The sequence below is a fragment of the Apteryx mantelli genome, chromosome 1 (genome assembly GCF_036417845.1).
Source record: "Apteryx mantelli isolate bAptMan1 chromosome 1, bAptMan1.hap1, whole genome shotgun sequence".
In the NCBI taxonomy this organism is placed as follows: Eukaryota; Metazoa; Chordata; class Aves; order Apterygiformes; family Apterygidae; genus Apteryx; species Apteryx mantelli.
Window position 1 is genome coordinate 85,391,830 of NC_089978.1, and position 19,609 is coordinate 85,411,438.

Here is a 19,609-nt window from a genome sequence, read left to right on the forward strand (position 1 = left end):
GACAGTGTATAGCCCATCATATTAGAATATTAATTAATTATGCTTTTCTTTAACATACCATTGTAAAATGTAGTGGCTGAAGGGCAACTCTCTAAAGCTATCAGCTATTCCTGCTGTAGCAGGTGGTCACTCTCGCTTCTTGATGTAAGAAGTAAATAGCAGTAGCCTACTCCACTGATGCAGCTAAGTCCACTTGTGATCATGAGTCAACCCCAAGCTTCACTACAAAATTTCTGAATTTCATTTTCACAGTGTTTTAATGAAAAACAGACTGTAGTTGCTGGGTTGAAAGTATTTTATATTTTTATTAGGTGTAGTCAAGTTTATTCTATGTTGTAAAGATAATTTGAATAAACCAGTTCTTTTTAAACTTTTGTTAGCCCAGCAGAAGAACTATATTTTGGATCCAAAGAAACTGGAGAGAGAAAATGTTTGATAGTGCTGACAAACGTGACTAAAAACATAGTGGCTTTTAAGGTAAATGTTTTGTGTATTCACTGGGTTACTTTGCTAAATGTGTGGCTTTTTCTTGTATAATTTTTGGGAAGGAGGAAGAAATACTATTAAACCCCCTTTTTTTTAGGTCTCATATTTTTTTTCCTGCTGTTATGATGTTTGAAGCAGATCAAAGAAATCTTTGAATTTGTGCGTATCGTGTACCATTGTAAAGGCTCTAATCAGTAATACAAATCTTTTGGAGCACTGACTGGAACAGAGCTACAGAGGTGGTTAGTTCTTTCATACTGATCTAAACCTTCCATAAAAAGAAAATGTTGAGCTTAGAAAAGTGATCTCTTTAGAATTTGTTTTCCTTTATAAATCCTGTGAACAAATAATGCTCCACAGTGATGCACATGTCACTCTCAAAGGAGTGAATGCAATGGTTTTTTTTTCAGAAATACTGAATTGACTTAATCTTGATTTGGTTTTCTACCACGTTTTCTGTGTTCTCTACAGGAATAAATAACTTAAGTTTCTGTAATTTCAAATCAATAATTTTGACAGATACTCTATTTGATATTCTTGGCTTTATTTTTATATAAAAAAGAGAAAACAGCATATGCCAGGAAAGAAAGGATGAAAGTGGCTGACAGAGGGAAAGAAATAAAATGATAGTGTCTTTTTACAAAATAAAGTATTTTAAAGACTGTATGTTATCACTGTGTCTTAAACAATATTAAGTTAAGGTTTTTGGACTTCCAGTAATACTTGTTTTCTTTTTGGCCATTACAGAAAGAGGGAGGATATGAAATGATCACAGTTTGCATGTGTATTACTTACATGCTTGGTTGGTATGTTTTGTTTGTAGGTGAGAACAACTGCTCCTGAAAAATACAGAGTTAAACCCAGTAACAGCAGCTGTGAACCTGGTGCATCATTAGACATAATAATATCTCTTCATGGTGGTAAGTAAAACCTTACAGTAGAATTTTTAAGAAGTCTGGACAAGTTTTATGAAGAGGCTGGCTGTTCTAGATATTAATCTTTGTTCTTGTTGAGTAATAAGGTATCTGAGACCCATGTCTTGACTGTTGTAGGAAAGGTCTTGTGAATATATGAGAGTATTATCATTTGTAAGAGAACGTGTCTCTCAAACTGCGTTTCTCTGGAGTTGTAATTCACACTTTCTGCACTGTCGAAGTTCATGTAATTTGTTTTCATTTCTCATCTCTGATTTTGAACAGCCCTATGTTGCTCTACATAGAAATGTGTTTCAGGACAATTTTTGTTTCAGATGTGTTTCCTGAATATTCATTTGATAGTGTATGGTGGAGCAATGTTTTATGAGGGCTTGTATTTGGTACACATCTCTTGTCAAGTGTATTAATCTTGGACTCCAATGGCCTGTCACACTTTCAAACATAACACGATTGACTTTGTTTTGTATGGGTCATTAATATGATCCATGTTGTTTTTAGTAAAGTTGATATTATACTTCATTGTTGCTACACTTATTAAGAAAAACTGATATGATATAAATCATTTCTAGCTTTATTTTCTAAGGAACTGAAGTGACTTTAAAAAGTCAGTTCTTTTTCAAACCATTTTTGAATCCTTCAGCAGCATTAGCCATACACAAAAGAAGGATAGCAAGTACTATGAAAACCATAGTTGGACAGAGGTGAGGTACCCAGACTGGTACCTCACCAAAGGAGAGGCAAGCAGGACTTGGCAGCTAATGTTCTGTTTGGTGCCACTTTACTGGCTGGTTGAGTAACTGTCCGTACTGATTTACTATTCCACTCAAGCATGAGCAGGTGTTGTCTTTAGCCCATTCTGTTTCTTGTCTAAAAAAACTGATAGTGACAGCTATCCCACTTGTGCTGTATTACAGTAGTAGTTTATCTGTAGTAAAGCAGGCTTCCTAAGTAGTTGTAAGGGCAGGAAAATTTTCTGGAAAATACATTTTTTACAGAATTCTGAGTTCTCCTTAAATCATTCAGATGAAGCTAGTTCTGTTAAAAGAAACAGTGTAGAACTTTGGGCAAATTGTAATGAAAACTGTTGAGTGTAAGGGAATGTTTTCATTCTTTTTATTTCCTGTAAGTCAGTGTCTGATGTCCTGAAAGCTCCCATTTAGAGCACTTATGTTCAAAAATGCTTCCACATGCTCTGTAACATTGATTATCCAAACACACTGTTGCTGGGTTTTTTTCTGCCCCCCCCCCCCCCCCCCCCCCCCGAGGGCAGGATTTGCAGCTTCTCTGCAGGATCGTTTCCTCATAATGGCAGCAGAAATGGACCAGTGTTCTGGAGCAGGTGTATCAGAACTGACTCAGTTTTGGAAAGAGGTCCCTAGGACCAAAGTGATGGAACATAGGTAAGCAGATGGTTTTCATTGACAGGCTTTTTTAGCCATATTGTGTAATCTGGTTTATGGTACTTACGTATCAAAACTAGGAAAAGATTTTTCAGAACAAATTGTACTCTTAGTGACTGAGGTGTATCACTGCTACCTCCTCTGTGTTTAACTGATAGAAGGATTTTTTTTTAATGCATAAAATGTCATGACATTCTACACATGCTCTCTTTATTGTTGTTTAATTGTTCTGATTTAAGAGTTAAATGGAAAAAAATGTGAATGGATGTGACAATACAGATGGAGATCAGATTTTCTTTTTTGAATGAGAATGTGCCTCTTGAGTTTTCTAAAAAGAAACAAGCAAGAAAAGAGCAATTACCAAATGCAAAGCTGCCGATATTAACAAACTTTCTCTGAGGGAAAATCATAATTTTGTAGAAGATTTCTTTGAAGCCCATCATGTGTTAATATGTGTGTTTTCCTTATTTACTGGTGGAAAAATATCTCCAGGAACTATACACACTTTTAAATATGCTTGTTGCTCTTCTTTATTCAGATCTATTTCACATCTAGCTATATCACTGCACGTTTCTAGGAAAAGTCTTGGTTCATTATAATTCTTTTTCATCTAGAATTCTTAGAGCCATGATATCAAGAGGCTGTTCTATCTATAAAAAGGGATATTTTACCACATTTTAACTTTAGACTGTTCTGTGCCTTTTTTTTTAATCTTCTGAAGTTCTTAAGGAGAGGAAAAAATTTGTACATAATGTGGAGGCTAGTTATAGATTATATTTGTGCACTTAGGGAAATAATTGCCATGTTTGGAGGGGCTTGCATACCTTTGCACATTCTGGTTTATAAAATGTGAGTTACCTTTAGCTTCTTTGAATAAATGTTGGTTTTTTTGGAGGGTTTTTTTGCTTTGTTTTTTTTTTTCTTTTTTGGGGACAGACCATGAAACAATAGGGAAAAATTTTAGGGAAAAAATATTTGATTATATTAAATTTGTCACCTGAAATAATATGTCTAACAGCCCATCTGAATGAATGTTTGAGAAAATTAGATTTCCCAAACATGCTTAATGTAGCAGTATGTCATGTACATACATTACTGATAAATACAGAACTGATCTGTACTTTTTATTAAACCTAAATTAAAAGTAGTGGAGAATATCATTACTGTCTCTCTAAGATCATATGTGCAAGTGCTTTCTCTGAGGAATCTACTTAGGTTTTATTACATGCCTTTGTCCCTTTTTCTGCTTTTTGTTGCCAGAGAAGCTCTAGCATTTCTTCATCCTTAAAATACACAAATGCTACAGCATTTAACCATTTGTTCAGTTCAGATAAATTAATTCCCACACTAATTGACTTGCATGTTATCAGAGGATGTTTTACTATATTTTATAAATTGCTTTGGATTCCAATACCTTTAATTATGGCTTGAAATTCTATTCCTGCTTACTCAACTGTAGAAGAAATGGAGTACATGGAAAATACCGTTGGCAAGGTTTAAAATGGAAAGAAAACCTATAGGTTTTGTTTACTGTTCAGTTAATTTTTTTCATCTCTGGTAGTAAGGATTTGATTAAATAACCCAGTGGATCTCGTGTTATGAATTTAAAATAATAAAGGTATATTTTACTTGAGCATTAAGATCATTTTGACTTCTCTTTGTATATCAAACATTGTCAAAATATAATGGATGGACTGAGGAAGGCTTTTCAGACTATCATTGCAATCATTGCTTATAAAATCAGTCAACCAAAAGAGGTGTTAAAGTGCATATACCAAATGGGTTGGACAGGTTACTTTCTGTATTAATTTTTCAATGTTGCATTAAATTTATGATTTTGAGAATACACTGCTTTTTTCCCTCCCTTTCACAGACTCAGGTGTCATGTTGTAGAAAGTAGTAAGCCTTCTACTTTGACATTAAAAGAGAATGCGTTTAATATTCCTGCAAAAACCAATGAAGATTTACACATACAGGTAATAATGTACTCCTTTGTGTTGAATGTTGAAAAAAATCATTAAATTTGGTACAGATGAAAAGAATTTTTTTTGTGCTGAACCTCCTTGATACTTCGTAAATTTTACTGTTTGAAAAATTTGGCACTTCAAAGTAACTAAATAAGTTAGTGATTTAATCATTTTATTGAATGTTAATGGTTTAATAAAACACTACTACTTTCAATCAGTATTCTCATTCCTCTTGTGTATATTACAGATCTCAGGTATTAATGAGACTTAGCAGTCTTTTTTTCTTACTAATATAAAGATGTTCTTGCTTGATACAGATGATATAGATTATCCATAAAAATTCTAAGTTTCTTTAGTGGAACAGAGTACTGAAGTAGGCAGCGATAGAAAAGTTTATCACTAAGAGCAATCATTTTTATATTATAACTGTGCTTGCAGTTATTGTGACTGAATGGCTTTAAATTAACCAGTGCTTTCGTTTGCAGTGATTCTAATTTAATGCAACTATTCTTATTTTCAGCTAACTCGTTTACTGCAAATTAATAAAAGACTTCAAGAGCAGATTGATCGCTGCCTGTGGTTCCAGCAGTTGTTAGTGGTTTTATCATTACTATCAGTTACTACTGCTGCCTTCTGCTTCTACCTGGTGTACACCCAGAGAAGCTAAAAAGCGTTGCTTTGCACTGAATATGCTGCCTGTCAGGGTTGGTTTGAAGTGAAAAAGGTTCCAGTGCTGCTTTCAGATTCTGGAACTGCCAAAATGAGATTTGTGAGCCTACAACACTGAATGATGATACAATTTACTGAAAAAAGAAGAAATGAATGGTCAACAAAATAAATTACTGAAACTTGACACTTTGTAAGGTGCATGAGAAGGGTGTTAGAGCTGGGAGCTATTTTCACTGTACAGCTTAATAAATACTACTGAACTGGGAGGAGGAAGGAGCAACCGAATACAACAGCATAATTTAAAACTGTATAGTATTTTTTCTGTTTTGTTCAAATATTTGAAATACTATATTTAATTTCTTTTGATCATACTCATGGTTACATCCTGAATTGCTGTCATAGAAGGTGCAAGCAGTCTGCTTAGTGTTTATAAAGGATAACCTGTTCATTCAGGAAAATTTACAGAAATTACATAGTACAGGCAGCTTTTTCATATTACCTAGGTACATGAACACAGCATGTATTAAAAATGCTGATAATTATCATTCTGAGAATTCAGGATCACTGTATTCATTTGTTCATATTCCTTATTCTCGTGCTTTTTCTGAATGCAAAATTATTATAAATATTGCCTACCAAACACCATGCACACAGCCATATTGACCTGGAAAACAACCCTTGTTTGATTCCAAAGATATTGATGAAATATACATGTTGAGACACTGTTCGTGTTATATATGCTTTCATCTATTAGACTTCCCTTATTGTTTTTTTTGAAAGCAGCTCTTAGTCAAACGCCAAAAAAGTGTGGCAGTTGACTTCTGATGACCTATTTATGGCTCATAAAAAGGCTAATAATTAATCAATGTTAAGAACTTCTTCTGAGGTGTGCAGTATGCTTAAATCATGGATGAATATATGAAAAGGCAAGTCAAGTCAGGAAAATTTAATATTGTTGAAGGGAATATAAAAGTGTTGTATCTGCAATTTCTCTGAAAGTATTGTAGAAATGGTGTATGAAGCTAGTGAGAATTTATTCTAACACAGATTCTTTGTACTCATTGCTGTAAATATGTATATTAAAATGATACTTTTAAAGAGGCTGATATCTTTCATACCTTTAAATTTTTCACTCTTGGTAATATCTAAAACTTAAAAATATTTTTTTTACTAGAATTAATTTTCACCACAAATAGGCTTGCATAGTAGGTTATTTAGTTTTGGTCTGTCAACTTAATAGATGAGAAGAGATTATTGCGGGAAATAAAGGTCATACATTGCATCTTTCTTTTTGCTGAGAGTCTCTCTTCAATGTATTGTAGATGTAACATTATTTCTAGAAAATAGAAAAGGGCAGTTTAAAAAAATGTGTTAGTAAACTAACTAATAAAGCAGCATATGATTCAATATGATTACTGAAAAATTACTTTGTAAAAGGCAAGTCTACAGAACTGTTTGGTACACAGTCTTCTGTCCTTTCTTAATTTATACATTTTATCATATCAATATTTTCTTAATTTTTCACTAATCTCATTTCTGTTCAGCTTGCTTCTTACTATTTTGTTTTCTTAATGAATTGCAACTCATATTTTTCACTGTTTACTATGAAGCTTTTAAGTTATTTTCCTGTGCTCACAGTTCAAATTCTATGCTTTTCACAAAATGAATTGTTGTCATGTTGTTAAGAAAAGTAACACAGTAATTTGTAATTTTTAGATGACGCTTACTAACCATGCTGTTAAGATGCTTATTCCTTAATTTGACTGGATTGAATAGCACTTTACCATAGAATTGCAAGAAATATTCTTAGAGTCTTTGCCAATATGAATATTTTAATGTTTTGGTGCTCTCATATATTTTCAGTATTTTATTACTATGTTGGTATTTTCTTTGTATGGATCAGATGGACTTTTTTTCTATTTTAATGTTTTAGAAAAATACAGTTACAAAATAAATATGAATAAATATGCAGTTTTGAATATGAATATTTAGTTTTTTAAAAATAGTTACACCTTCTGAGGCTTTTGTTCTTTGTTAGTCTATAGATGCTTAATATGAAGAGGGATCAGTATGGTAACTGCCCCTACTCTGTTGCATGATAGAAGCTGTGAAGATACGTGCAAAACAAATATGAAAGAATCTTAAATTCTTAGGCAGAGGGCTAACCGTGATGAAAGATATCACCTGATACTGGCATGTAAACACTACCATGGCAAGAGTAATGCAAACCCAGCCAATACAAATATATATTGTCCTGGGAAATCTAAACATGTTTTAAACATTATACAATATATGGAAAAATATACCTAAGCCAAAAAAATTAATGCCATAAAATTTTGTGTTCTTAAGTAGAAATTGGCAGCACTGTGCTTTGTATTTTGTTTGTGTAAGAATTTTATTTCTATTATCAAAAAGCATATGGTGACCCATCAACATTTTCCCTGTCTTCAGTTCTTAATAGTTTCAGGTTTTGTTTGCTTACCCATGGAAGCACAGTTTTCAGAAACTCATTTTGGGAAGATTTTATGTATAGCACACACTAACATTACAGAGGGCACAGCAGTCGCGTGATTTGACATCAACAAAGAGAAGATTACTTTCAAAATTTTTTTTTCCACAATGCATGAAACTTTCAGTTTGTAAGGCTAGGGCGTTTAAGAATTCAGACAGAATTACACGGAATCACAGAATGGTTGAGGTTGGAAAGGACCTCTGGAGATCATCTAGTCCAACCCCCCTGCTCAAGCAGGGTCACCTAGAGCATGTTGTACAGGATCATGTCCAGGTGGGTTTTGAATATCTGGAGACTCCACAGTCTCTTGGGGCAGCCTGTGCCAATATTCCAGCACCCTCACAGTGAAGAAGTTTTTTCTCATGTTCAGATGGAACTTCCTGTGTTTCAGTTTATGCCTATTGCCTCACGTCCTGTCGCTGGGCACCACTGAAAAGAGTCTGGCTCCATCCTCTTGACACCCTCCCTTCAGATATTTGTATCTTAATTAGTATTAATAAGATCTCTTCTCCAGGCTCTCTCAGTCTTTCCTCTTAAGAGAGATGTTCCAGTCCCCTAATCATCTTTGTAGGCCTTCGCTGGACTTGCTCCAGTAGTGCCACATCCCTCTTGTACTGGGGAGCCCAGAACTGGACGCAGTACTCCAAATGGGGCCTCAGCAGGGCTGAGGAGAGGGGGAGAATCACCTCCCTCCACCTGCTGGCAACACTCTTCCTGATGCAGCCCAGGATACCATTGGCCTTCTTGGCCACCAGGGCACATTGCTGCCTCATGCTTAACTTGGTGTCCACCAGCACTCCCAGGTCCTTCTCGGCAGAGCTGCTTTCCAGCAGGTCAACCCCCAACCTGTACTGGTGCATGGGGTTATTCCTCCCTAGGTGCAGGACCCTGCACTTGCCTTTGTTGAACTTCATGAGGTTCCTCTCTGCTCACCTCTCCAGCCTGTCCAGGTCTCTCTGAATAGCAGCACAACCCTCTGGTGTATCGGCCACTCCTCCCAGTTTTGTATCATCAACAAACTTGCTGAGGGTGCACTCTGTGCCTTCATCCAGGTCATTGATGAAGAAGTTGAACAAGACTGGACCCAGCACTGACCCCTGGGGGACACCACTAGCTACAGGCCTCCAACTAGACTCTGCCCCGCTGATCACAACCCTCTGAGCTCTGCCATTCAGCCAGTTCTCCATCCACCTCACTGTCCACTCATCTAGCCCACACTTCCTGAGCTTGTCTATGAGGATGTTATGGGAGACAGTGTGGAAAGCCTTGCTGAAGTCAAGGTAGACAACATCCACTGCTCTCCCCTCATCTACCCAGCCAGTCATTCCATCATAGAAGGCTATTAGATTGGTTAAGCATGATTTCCCCTTGGTGAAGCCATGCTGACTACTCCTGATCACCTTCTTTTCCTCCACATGCTTGGAGATGGCCTCCAGGATGAGCTGCTCCATCGCCTTTCCAGGGATGCAGGTGAGGCTGACTGGCCTGTAGTTCCCCGGGTCCTCCTTCTTGCCCTTTTTGAAGACTGGGGTGACATTGGCTTTCTTCCAGTCTTCAGGCACCTCTCCTGTCCTCCATGACCTTTCAAAGATGCTGGAGAGTGGCCTAGCAATAACATCTGCCAGCTCCCTCAGCACTCGTGGGTGCATCCCATCAGGGCTCATGGATTTGTGGGTGTCAAGTTTGCTTAAATGATCTCTAACCCGATCCTCCTCCACCAAGGGAAAGTCTTCCTTTCTCCAGACTTTCTCTCTTGCCTCCAGGGTCTGGGGTTCCTGAGGGCTGGCCTGAGCAGTCAAGACTGAAGCAAAGGCAGCATTCAGTAACTCTGCCTTCTCTGCATCCTTTGTCACCAGGGCACCCACCCCATTCAGCAATGGGCCCACATTTTCCCTAGTCTTCCTTTTGCTACTGGTGTATTTGAAGAAGCCCTTCTTGCTGTCTTTGACGTCTCTGGCCAGATTTAATTCCAAATGGGCCTTGGCCTTCCTCGTCGCATCCCTGCATACTCTGACAACGTTCCTATATTCCTCCCAAGTGCTTCCTCCCTGCTTCCACTTTCTGTATGCTTCCTCCTTCTGTCTGAGTTTTGCCAGGAGCTCCTTGCTCATCCATGCAGGTCTCCTACCTCCTTTGCTTGACTTCCTACTCATAGGGATGCACCGCTCTTGAGCTTGGAGGAAGTGATGTTTGAATAGTAACCAGCTCTCTTGAACGCCCCTTCCTTCAAGGGCCCTAACCCATGGGATTCCTCCAAGTAGGTCCCTGAAGAGGCCAAAGTTTGCTCTCCTGAAGTCCAGGGTTGCGATCCTACTTATTGCTCTGCCTCCTCCTCGCAGGATCCTGAACTCCACCATCTCATGGTCACTGCAGCCAAGGCTGCCCCTGACCTTCACATCTTCCACCAGTCCTTCTTTGTTTGTTAGTACGAGGTCCAGCAGCACACCTCTCCTTGTTGGTTCCTCCACCACCTGTGTCAAAAAGTTATCATCAATGCTCTGCAGGAACTTAAAACATTCACAAAATAAGATTTGAGTAGATAAACTGTCAGTATATAACTTTTTTTTTTCTTTTTCCCTCATTGTAGATTAGCAGTTAATCTTAGCTTTGCAGACATTTAAGAGAGAGCAATGTAATCTCTCAATGTAATCCTAGAAAGTAAAAACGTGTGCCCAAAAGAGCACATATTTTTTTCCTAGCAAACAATTTGTGTATCCTGGTCTTAGGTTCAGTATTTAACGTATTGTATTAAGTTTTAATAGACAAGATAGTGTTTTATTTATCATCTCTTCTCTACTTCCAGAGTTTTACCATGGGATAACTCTGAACCATCTGAATAGCTGTTCCAGTGACCCCATTCACATTGGCACTGATGTTGTTCATTCTGCTATTGTTTACAGGGGTTCAATGTTTCACTGTTTTTGCATGCTTAAAGTGGCATCAAAAGAAAATCGAAAGTTTGTCTTACAGCTAGAAGTGGCGCCAACTACTTTTATAGGGAAAACAAGAGTTTTTATGTAAGGACAGAGTCGTATTGAGTTTTTTTTTTTATTATTACATTCAAAACTTAAGGATCTTAAGGAGAAAAATCGACACATTGGGGTAGGCTAATTTGGAAAAAATATTCTTGTTTATATTTTAACATATCAAAGAATTCTCCCCCTTCTCTAGAAATAACAGGTATTATAGACAAACATAATATATTTTAGACCTCTGGAAAACAAAGGGTAGGGCAGGAACAGGCTTTTTGATTGCCTTTTTATTTCATCAGTGATTTCCTGCAATAACTGATTTGTCTCTAATGTCTGTGTTCAAGCTCTCTCAAAAACATGTCTGTGCTTCCAAATGAAAACTGCTTTGTTAGTTTCTATGACTGTCATTGACTATGGGATACTGTAGAGAGTGCTTTAAGTCACTGTGCTGACTTGGGAATTCTCTTACTTCATATGAAATTGCACTGGCAGCATAAGGCTATAAATGTTGTTCTTTCAATAAAGCATGTGTGTTCCTTCCACCTATGGCTTTATTGTAAAAGTGGACATTCAGTGAGAATAATAGAACAAATTTTAAAATTAACCAAACAACCCTTTATTCTACAAAATGCATGACAGCTGTAAGAACTGACTGCTTTGGATCTTGCAGTAGTTCTGTAGGGTACTACTGAGGCCCAAAGAAACCTGTATTTACAGCATATAGATTACTTCAGGAAGAACTAATTAGTTCTAATTAGCTAGGAAGAACATGTAGTTTGCTCTTTTCTGAGGTTAAAAAAGACGTTACATCAGTTTCTGAAGTGTATGGCTTATTGCTACTTGTAAGACAGCTCACAGAGTAATTATTGACTAGGTATTATGGCAGTTGCTACATTTCCATTATATGCATGAAACAAAGTAAGTGGTTATAGGTTAATATTTCAAATTAACAATGCTTTTCTGTGTTACATTTGGAACTCTTAACTATTTCTTGGACACATTTCAGCATTAGCACTTTCTGGGTATAGGTTTCAAGCAGCCAGTGAGAGGTGTAATCTCTCATTTTCAGTTCTCAATTATTTCAATGTTGTTTTTTTCAGTTGAAACACGACTGTTCTTGCTTTTGTCACTTTTATATTGAGCAGCTATAATAATACACTTAGAGAAAGCTTGGAAAATAAAGTTCATGAAATCCACCACTCCAGAAGTATGTCTGTGGTCAGAGATTTGCCTTGTTGGTAGCATAGGTGAGTGAAATTCCATGTGCTGGTCTTGCCTGAGACTGCCTTAGGTAATTTCCTAGTAGATCTGCTCAATACCACTTTGTTACTACTGAATAGAGGTACTGAAATCTCTGAGTTGTATGAGCAGAGAGTAAGCCACTTACCAGATTTTTCTATTAGGTATCTCAATTCCTCTTTTACTTCATTCTTAAGACTTGTGCATCAAAAAGCCAGATTTTTAGTTATCTGCCTAGTAAAGCTCTAAGTTCCTTCTACCTTCCTAAACATTAGAAGAAGGGCTGGGCTAACAGCTGAAGAGTATTCAATTCTTGCTGTACAATTGCAGCCAATAGCATTTGTGGGTTTTGTAGATTACAATAGACAATTCACTCTGATATTGCTGAAATTAATAAGGTAGTCCAAACACAAAGCCCTTTAGCGTTGCCAGTCATTATAGTCTTCAGCACACTCCAAAGTACAGCAGTAACCCACTCAAAGGACATTTAAGTTCTGCCTTCTGCCAATTCAGTGTCTCCTGAATTGTTAGTAATACTTGTTCTGTCCTATTTTAATTATCTTTTCTCAGCTGTGCTTTATTAGCACTGTATTGGAGTAGGCTGAGATTTATGAAAAATGAAAAAATATCTATAATGTCTGTGTATTTATCTTTTTCTTTGGTCAGCAGTAGAATGTATTCATTAATTTACAGTCACTTGGGGGTTTTTTGCAAAATATTTTTTCAGAGGTTTTGCCTGGTGTTAAAAATATCTTGTTAGAAAGATCGTAAATCATGTGTTTCTTTCATCTTGATTAGTCCATAAGATATGCCAAAACTTGATTCAACCAGCAAGAAACAATGATATCCTTGAAATATTTTTCAAAAACAGATTAAGTCACAATGCTGCTTTTTTCTTTAGTCTCGATCTGACCTTGCTCCTGTAATGAATATATGTGTCTATGTAAGCGGACTTTACTAAAAATCAAAAGACTCGGCCTATTAAAACTTACTTCAAGGAAGGGAGAGTTCAATATGCATTTTCTGTTACAGACCCGACTATAAATAACAGGTTACATCTACCCATGTTACTCCAGCACATATGTATGTACTGTGAAGTACAATTTACTAGCATTACTTCTTGATGAGAAATTAAAAAAGGTTCAGCCCATGTATGAATTTTATAGAGCGAGTCAGGAATGCAAGTTGGAGAATTGTTACAATATGACGTGTTTTCTCACAGCAGGCTATGTAAGTGGTGTCTCTCCAGCAACAGAGCTGTAGTTCTGGGCCCAGGAGAAGGAACAAAAACAGTTTTGATAGGTTTTGATTTAGATCATAAGTGGTTTCCTTAGATTTACAAAGAAATGCCTCAGACACAAGAACTTAAATCCAGTTCTCCAGTGTCAGTCCAGCCATGACCACCATCCCTTTTTGCTTTTTATGATGAAATCTGAATTAAGATGTCCTTTGGATAATGATGATGCAGGCTAACAAATCCTGTGTGGTGTTTAATTTTTCAAAATTACAACTTGCATTTCCTCAGCCCCATATCTGTTAAAATCATTGCCAGTTTCATTTTTGACAGCTTGGAACTATATCTGAAAACCTGTTCTTCAAGCCCCAGGGAAAATGTCAGAAATGCGGAACATCATTTAAATAAATATAGGTGACAACAGTAGTGTGAAAAGGAAGCATAAACAGAATTTGTTAGGCTTTTATTTTCTAGCATGCTACAATTGATAAATTGCTGAAAGGAAAAGCAAACACCACAGATGCTTCATTAATCTGGTACAACTAGCACTTACAGATTGATGCTTAACCTGCTGGCATCTGTGAATGACTATAATCCCCATTCCCTGAAGTAAAATTTCATGTACAAAATGTGTAACATTTACCATATATTTCTTTTTCTTATAATTTTTTCTAAATTTAAGCTTGCAGCTGATGGTGATCACTCACCAAAAGATTTTTGTATTGCCTTTTAAAGGAAAGAGGTATTTGTTTTCTTGAAGAGTTCACAATTTTATGGGCTTTGTTCTGCAAAGAGGATGGATAAACATGGATTCTCAGTCTTGTCTGAAATCTGGTGGGAGAAGTTAGAAAAGCAATTTTCACACATGCTAGTCCATTTCATTATATGATAAAAGCATATTTTTAAATAAGATCCTGAAAAAACGTGTGGTGTTGTATACATAATCTCAGGTCTTGCTGTTCTAGCAGACACTGTGATTGACATGACCCTTCTTCCTATCCCTTGCTTTGGATGCCTGTTGGGGGTTGGAGTTAGGTATTAAGCAATTTATTTCCAGCCAACACTGGCACCACATTCCAATGACCCTGTAAAATTGGTTGGTCCTATTCTCACTCAACATGGAAAACTAAGGCCCAAAATGATCAAATTAGCCACTACAGCTATATTGTGATGTGCTTAGGGCGGTGGGTGGAAACAAACTTATGAATTTATGTGTCAAAACATTTTTCCAGCTTTTTGGACTAGGCAGATTTACTTTGTTTTAATCTACTCACAGATCAAAATAGAGCTGGAACAAATTGGTAGAGATGGTAGAAGCTTTGTTCTTTGTGACAAAACAAGAACATTTATAACTCAGTTTCTCTACTTGAACATCATTTTGAATGAGTCAGAGAGGACAAGAGCCAGTGCTGTGGACAGACGATATACTGTCTTTTCATGTGGTTCTGCTTTCTACCAAAATGAATTACTATTGTGTAGAGTTGAGAAGCTACAGTAGATAGTGTGACACATTGCATTTCAGGTGATATTTGTGTGCCTTGACATAAGTTGCAGTGTTCGATTTTTTTATATGAACAGAGCAAAAACTTTCAAGCATCACTTCTTGCTGTGTTGAAAGAAGGATATTTGCTGTATATATTGCATCAATATCTTATATTGATAACAAGAGGAGTGGGAAGTTGCATACAACTAAAAAGTGCTTTAATGTTTTATGACATGCTGTGTTCAGTTTTTATAGAACATTCTAAATGAGCTACGTTGCAGTTTTATTATAACATAATACATATTGAAATTCTTATGTCTTGTATAGGATTTCTGATGCATTTTAAGAAATAGAGTTCAGGTCTTCAGCAACATTTAAGAGGTTAAGTTTTGCATCAACTTTGCAAAGGAACTCCAGAAGAGTTTTACAAAGCAAATGCATAAATCCTGTTAACACTCCAATATGGATGACTGCTACAGAGAGTTAATAAAATCAGTGGCTGAAAGCATTATGATTTTGAGAACTCTTACAGTTGCAAAAAAAGAGGAGTGGTTTTAACCTGTTGATACACATATTACCAACTTTGCTGCAAAAATGCACCTTCCAAAATGGATTTTGATAAGTAAGTGGGATAAATAAAAACCAGGAGGAGGGTTTAACATAGACAAAGCAGCCATTCCAGCTGTACAGGCCCTAGAACAGACAGAATCCTCAGGACCCTGTAGGCTCTTCCCTAAAAGAAGGACAATTTTTTTCAAGGTCCACTGCTGTCAGTTTTAACTGGACTGCAGAAAGATAAAACACTTAAACTTTACATCATCATCACATGCTCTCATTGGCTTGAATTAGCAATCTGCTAATAGCTCTGATAGCATGCAAGATCTTAAAGTTATGATTAGACTCATACTACTGGGGAAGTTTACCTTGCAACTTCTATTTTCTGAGCTGCATATAATTTAGCAGTAGAAATGTGGAATTGGAAAGTGATGTAATCAAAACTCTTCCAAACAAGGTGGAGGAGGGGATGGCAGCAAGCCATCTGTGAGTAAGAAAAGGATTTTTTTTCTCCCATCCAGGCGTGATCATCCTCACTTTAGTTTCCCAGGTCTGATTTACAAATCTCAATATCCAGGTTATGCACATTCATATACTGACCCACCAGCACAGAAGAAACACAAAATATTTGCAGCAGGGCCATCTTACTAGTAGTATAATGTGCTGGGTCAGCAGACCTGTGAGTGCCAAAAAACCATCTGTCTGAAGTGGAGACAGGCTTTCTAGTTTGGCTACTCCTAGTTGATTGCGTACCATTCCTCAGCAAATTCATTCTCAGCTCATTCTTCAGCTCCTCATCACTCTGGGGAATATTGCAGGTTGACAGCATTTTGAATTTTTCAGAGACAAAGCTGGAGACAAAATTAATGATTGAAGAATATCAGCCTACATGGTCTTACATGTATTGGTCACTCAGTATGCATGACCTCATTTCCTGTGTCTGGATAGCAGCCAGATTTCTTTTCCACACAAGCTGGTGCCCAATGGTCATCTTAACTTCTCTTTTTAAGTAGATCTGAACTTGCAAAGAACAAAGGAAAAAATCAGCCATCTTCTAGTTGGATTAGATGTTATCATCTCTTGGATTAAAACCTTACGGCTAGGTTAAAACCTGCTCTACCAGAAGGCAATCAATTTCTGTAGTTTCTTTTTAAAGTGTTTCCACTGCTGAAATTCAGGGAGCAGTACCTCTGCTTACCAAAGAATGTTTCTTCGGTAGAGTTTTCTAGATCTGAGTCATACTTTAGCTGAACAGGATTGCAGTCTCTTTTTGATAAAGCATTCTTATCTTTTGTGTTAGTTTACATTTATGAATGGGAGAAACACACAGATTATTCTTTAAAGAGGAAAAAGTGATAACTCAATGTATAATACTAGACTCTTTAGGACATGCATTTAAAATATGTCCACAGTGCCTCCTCTTTCCTGAGGATACACCATAGCTAGCTCTCTGGAGGAATGAAAACTTTTTTCCTTGCTTTGCTCAACATGCTTTGAAAAGGGAGAGGAGGGGTGTCAGGACACTCAGGTGTGAGTACCTTCACCGTGACAGTACTGTAAGTTCTTCCTAGAAGGAAACACTAATATTAAGTGAAATTATACATTATCTCAAATGAAAGATGCTTGTATTTACTGTGCTATGTCAAATAGAAGCCAATTGTTAGGAATTACTTTTAACAACACAGGGGCTATTCTAGATGCCTGCAATCACATGTTCTCTGATACCTTATTCTTTCTTGCCAGTCTTTCAATCTCATCAGCTCTTGATTCAGGTTCTTGAAAGCTCAAGCACGAGCATTTCCAAAGGCTACCAGCAATGTTTACACTTTTCCAGCAGAGTAGGGATGGCTGCTCCCCAAGGTTGGGGAGCCAGCAGCTGAGGGTGACCCCAGCTCAGGCTGTGCCCTTGCTGATGGGGGGCTGTCCTGCAGGGTCTATACATGGTGGCAGAGATGGAGCTGGTAGCAGGGTCCATTGACAGCTCCCAGCACTGCAGGTGATGAGCCAGGTCCAGGGTCCCTCCAGAGGCCCCAGCTGGGAGCAAAAGGAGACAGGGATAGGGACAGGGACAGGGGTGGAGATGAGCGACAGTGATGTCCGAGTGGCCTTCCAGGAGACAAGCTGCTGACAGCATAGGACTGAGGTCCACCCAGGAGGCAGGGCCAGAGGCTGGGCTGGAGCCAGCACCGCTGTGGTGTTGCAGAGCAAGGACTGACAGCTCTGGGCTGAGCTAAAATAGTGGCCTTGGCCCCCAGGGCCCAGACAGGGGACAGTCAAGTGGATACTGGACATAGCCAGCCTCGATATAAATAAATCTGCTTCATTTTTCATTGCTGTAGTTATTTCTCAGATTGGAGCAGTGGCTGCTTCCCTCCCACACACTTTTTCCTAGGCCCAAGCCATGGAGGCAGCTGAGATCCAGGCATTCATTAAACCAAGTACAGCTAAGCTTTGTGCTTTTCTGGCTAGTGCCAGAGGCAGTCTGGCAGCATATGAAATTTTTCTCCAAACTGATGTGTTGACCAACTTGTGTTTTATATTATTATCGTAAGTCCAATAGTCCTGCTTCTAATTGTACCAGCACTGCTCCAACTGACTGTTATTCTTGTGTGCTTTGAACTGTGGCTTGGAACCAGAAGTGTGAAACCTAGATTTAAACTGTGATATAAAAAAAAAAAAGTTTTTCATTTAGTAATAATGATTTATGAACACGTGCCATAAAAGAGTTGAAAGGATGTTATATATTTCCTTCTACTAGCAAAAATAATAATAATAAAAGATACAAACAGATGTCTTCCAGACCCTCAGGAGAAAAGAAGGCCAGAACATATTCAGAGAGGTTTTGTCTGGACTGAGTCACTTTATAATCCGTAGTCAAGATGGAGTTATAAATTCCTTATTTTCAAGAGTTTGAAACTAGCCAGCTTTCACTACAACTTTGAAATGAACCACCCTTCTCAAGGAGAAAAGTCTGATATTATTTACACATAAACTGAAAGAACTAACAGGAAAGGGAATTGTCCATTCAATCTCTGAAACACTTGAGTCATTTTCTTGCATGAACTACTGAGGTGCTAAGGCTGGGAAACCCAACATGCTCTCAGGAAACCTATTGCTCCATGACAATAAGGCTGAGTCATTATTATGCAGGTTAAGCATCAATTGTGTACCTCTTGGGTAATGTTTGTTGAACACCTAATTGAAGAAACAAATTAAAATATTTGTGGTGGATTGTAATCACTGTTTTACTGGCTTATTTTCACTTCATTTTGTAAACTTGACTTTGTTAAAAAAAAAACAAAAAAGGGTTGGCTGGGGAGTCCAGAGGTAGACCAGACTGCTTGTTTGTCATGTCTTATTTGCTGTGCACAGGGACAGGTGGTATCCTCTGGAGAGAAAGTTCCTTCCCTGAGAGCAGCGGTGTATGTGCCACAGGGGAGGCTTTTATGGATCGCAAAATGGAGCAGGCATAGAGTCAGAAGCAGGAGCCAGACACTGAAGACTCCTGAGGAGCATAAGGAATGAACTGTTCTGTTCTGTTCATGTTATAATAAAACACTGGAGATGGAAAGTCATTTTGGTGGTCTTGGTGAGGTGACTTTATGGGGAAGATGCAAGCAGATCTATGTCAAAGCCTTTGAGTGATTTGGTATTCAGTCATGACATTCAAGATGAGCTAAGCACAATGCGAGAGAGACTTGCTTTCATTTTTGCATTTACAGATATTGCTTCGAGTACCATTGTACTTGAATGTTTGAAATTTGCATTTGAAAGACACCTGGTAGAAGATTTCCATGTTTTGCCACCGTTTGTGAGCAAATGTGTAGGGGTATGTTCCACGTGTTTGATGGCCTCCTACAAGACTAAAGCATATGCATCCAGAGTTGCACAAATGGGGCACACGAGTGACAGAAGTCTTTTAAAGTTTGCTGTGTGCAAACATAAGGTAGCCTAGCTGACCTCTTGGAGCAAATGAAATACCCTCTAGAAAGCAGTAGCAGGAAAAAAAAAAAAAAGGTAGCCAATTTGGAAATTGGACCATGCTGTGAAAATGATGTTTGACCATCTTCACAAATACAAGTCAGTCTGTTTGAAAAAGCTGGCAGGTTGCCCTGCTTACACTTCTCTGAAAATGCAGCCTGGCTTAACCAGAGAGA

General features: G+C 37.7%; 1 protein-coding gene across 2 annotated transcripts in view; it reads left to right on the forward strand.

Annotated features, from left to right (window-relative positions):
* The window catches only part of MOSPD2 (motile sperm domain containing 2), a 46,562-nt gene extending 27,559 nt beyond the window's left edge, over positions 1-19,003 (forward strand). The window contains exons 11-15 of one of the 2 annotated variants that reach the window (XM_067296848.1): positions 381-477; positions 1,310-1,406; positions 2,692-2,821; positions 4,695-4,797; positions 18,825-19,003. In XM_067296848.1, the coding sequence (XP_067152949.1) occupies positions 381-477; positions 1,310-1,406; positions 2,692-2,821; positions 4,695-4,797; positions 18,825-18,977 (580 nt within the window). In that variant the 3' untranslated portion in view covers positions 18,978-19,003. Of the gene's footprint in view, positions 1-380; positions 478-1,309; positions 1,407-2,691; positions 2,822-4,694; positions 4,798-5,308; positions 7,429-18,824 lie in introns of those variants that run through there. The other variant, XM_067296854.1, reaches the window with a different exon arrangement.
* Positions 19,004-19,609: the final 606 nt, after the last annotated feature.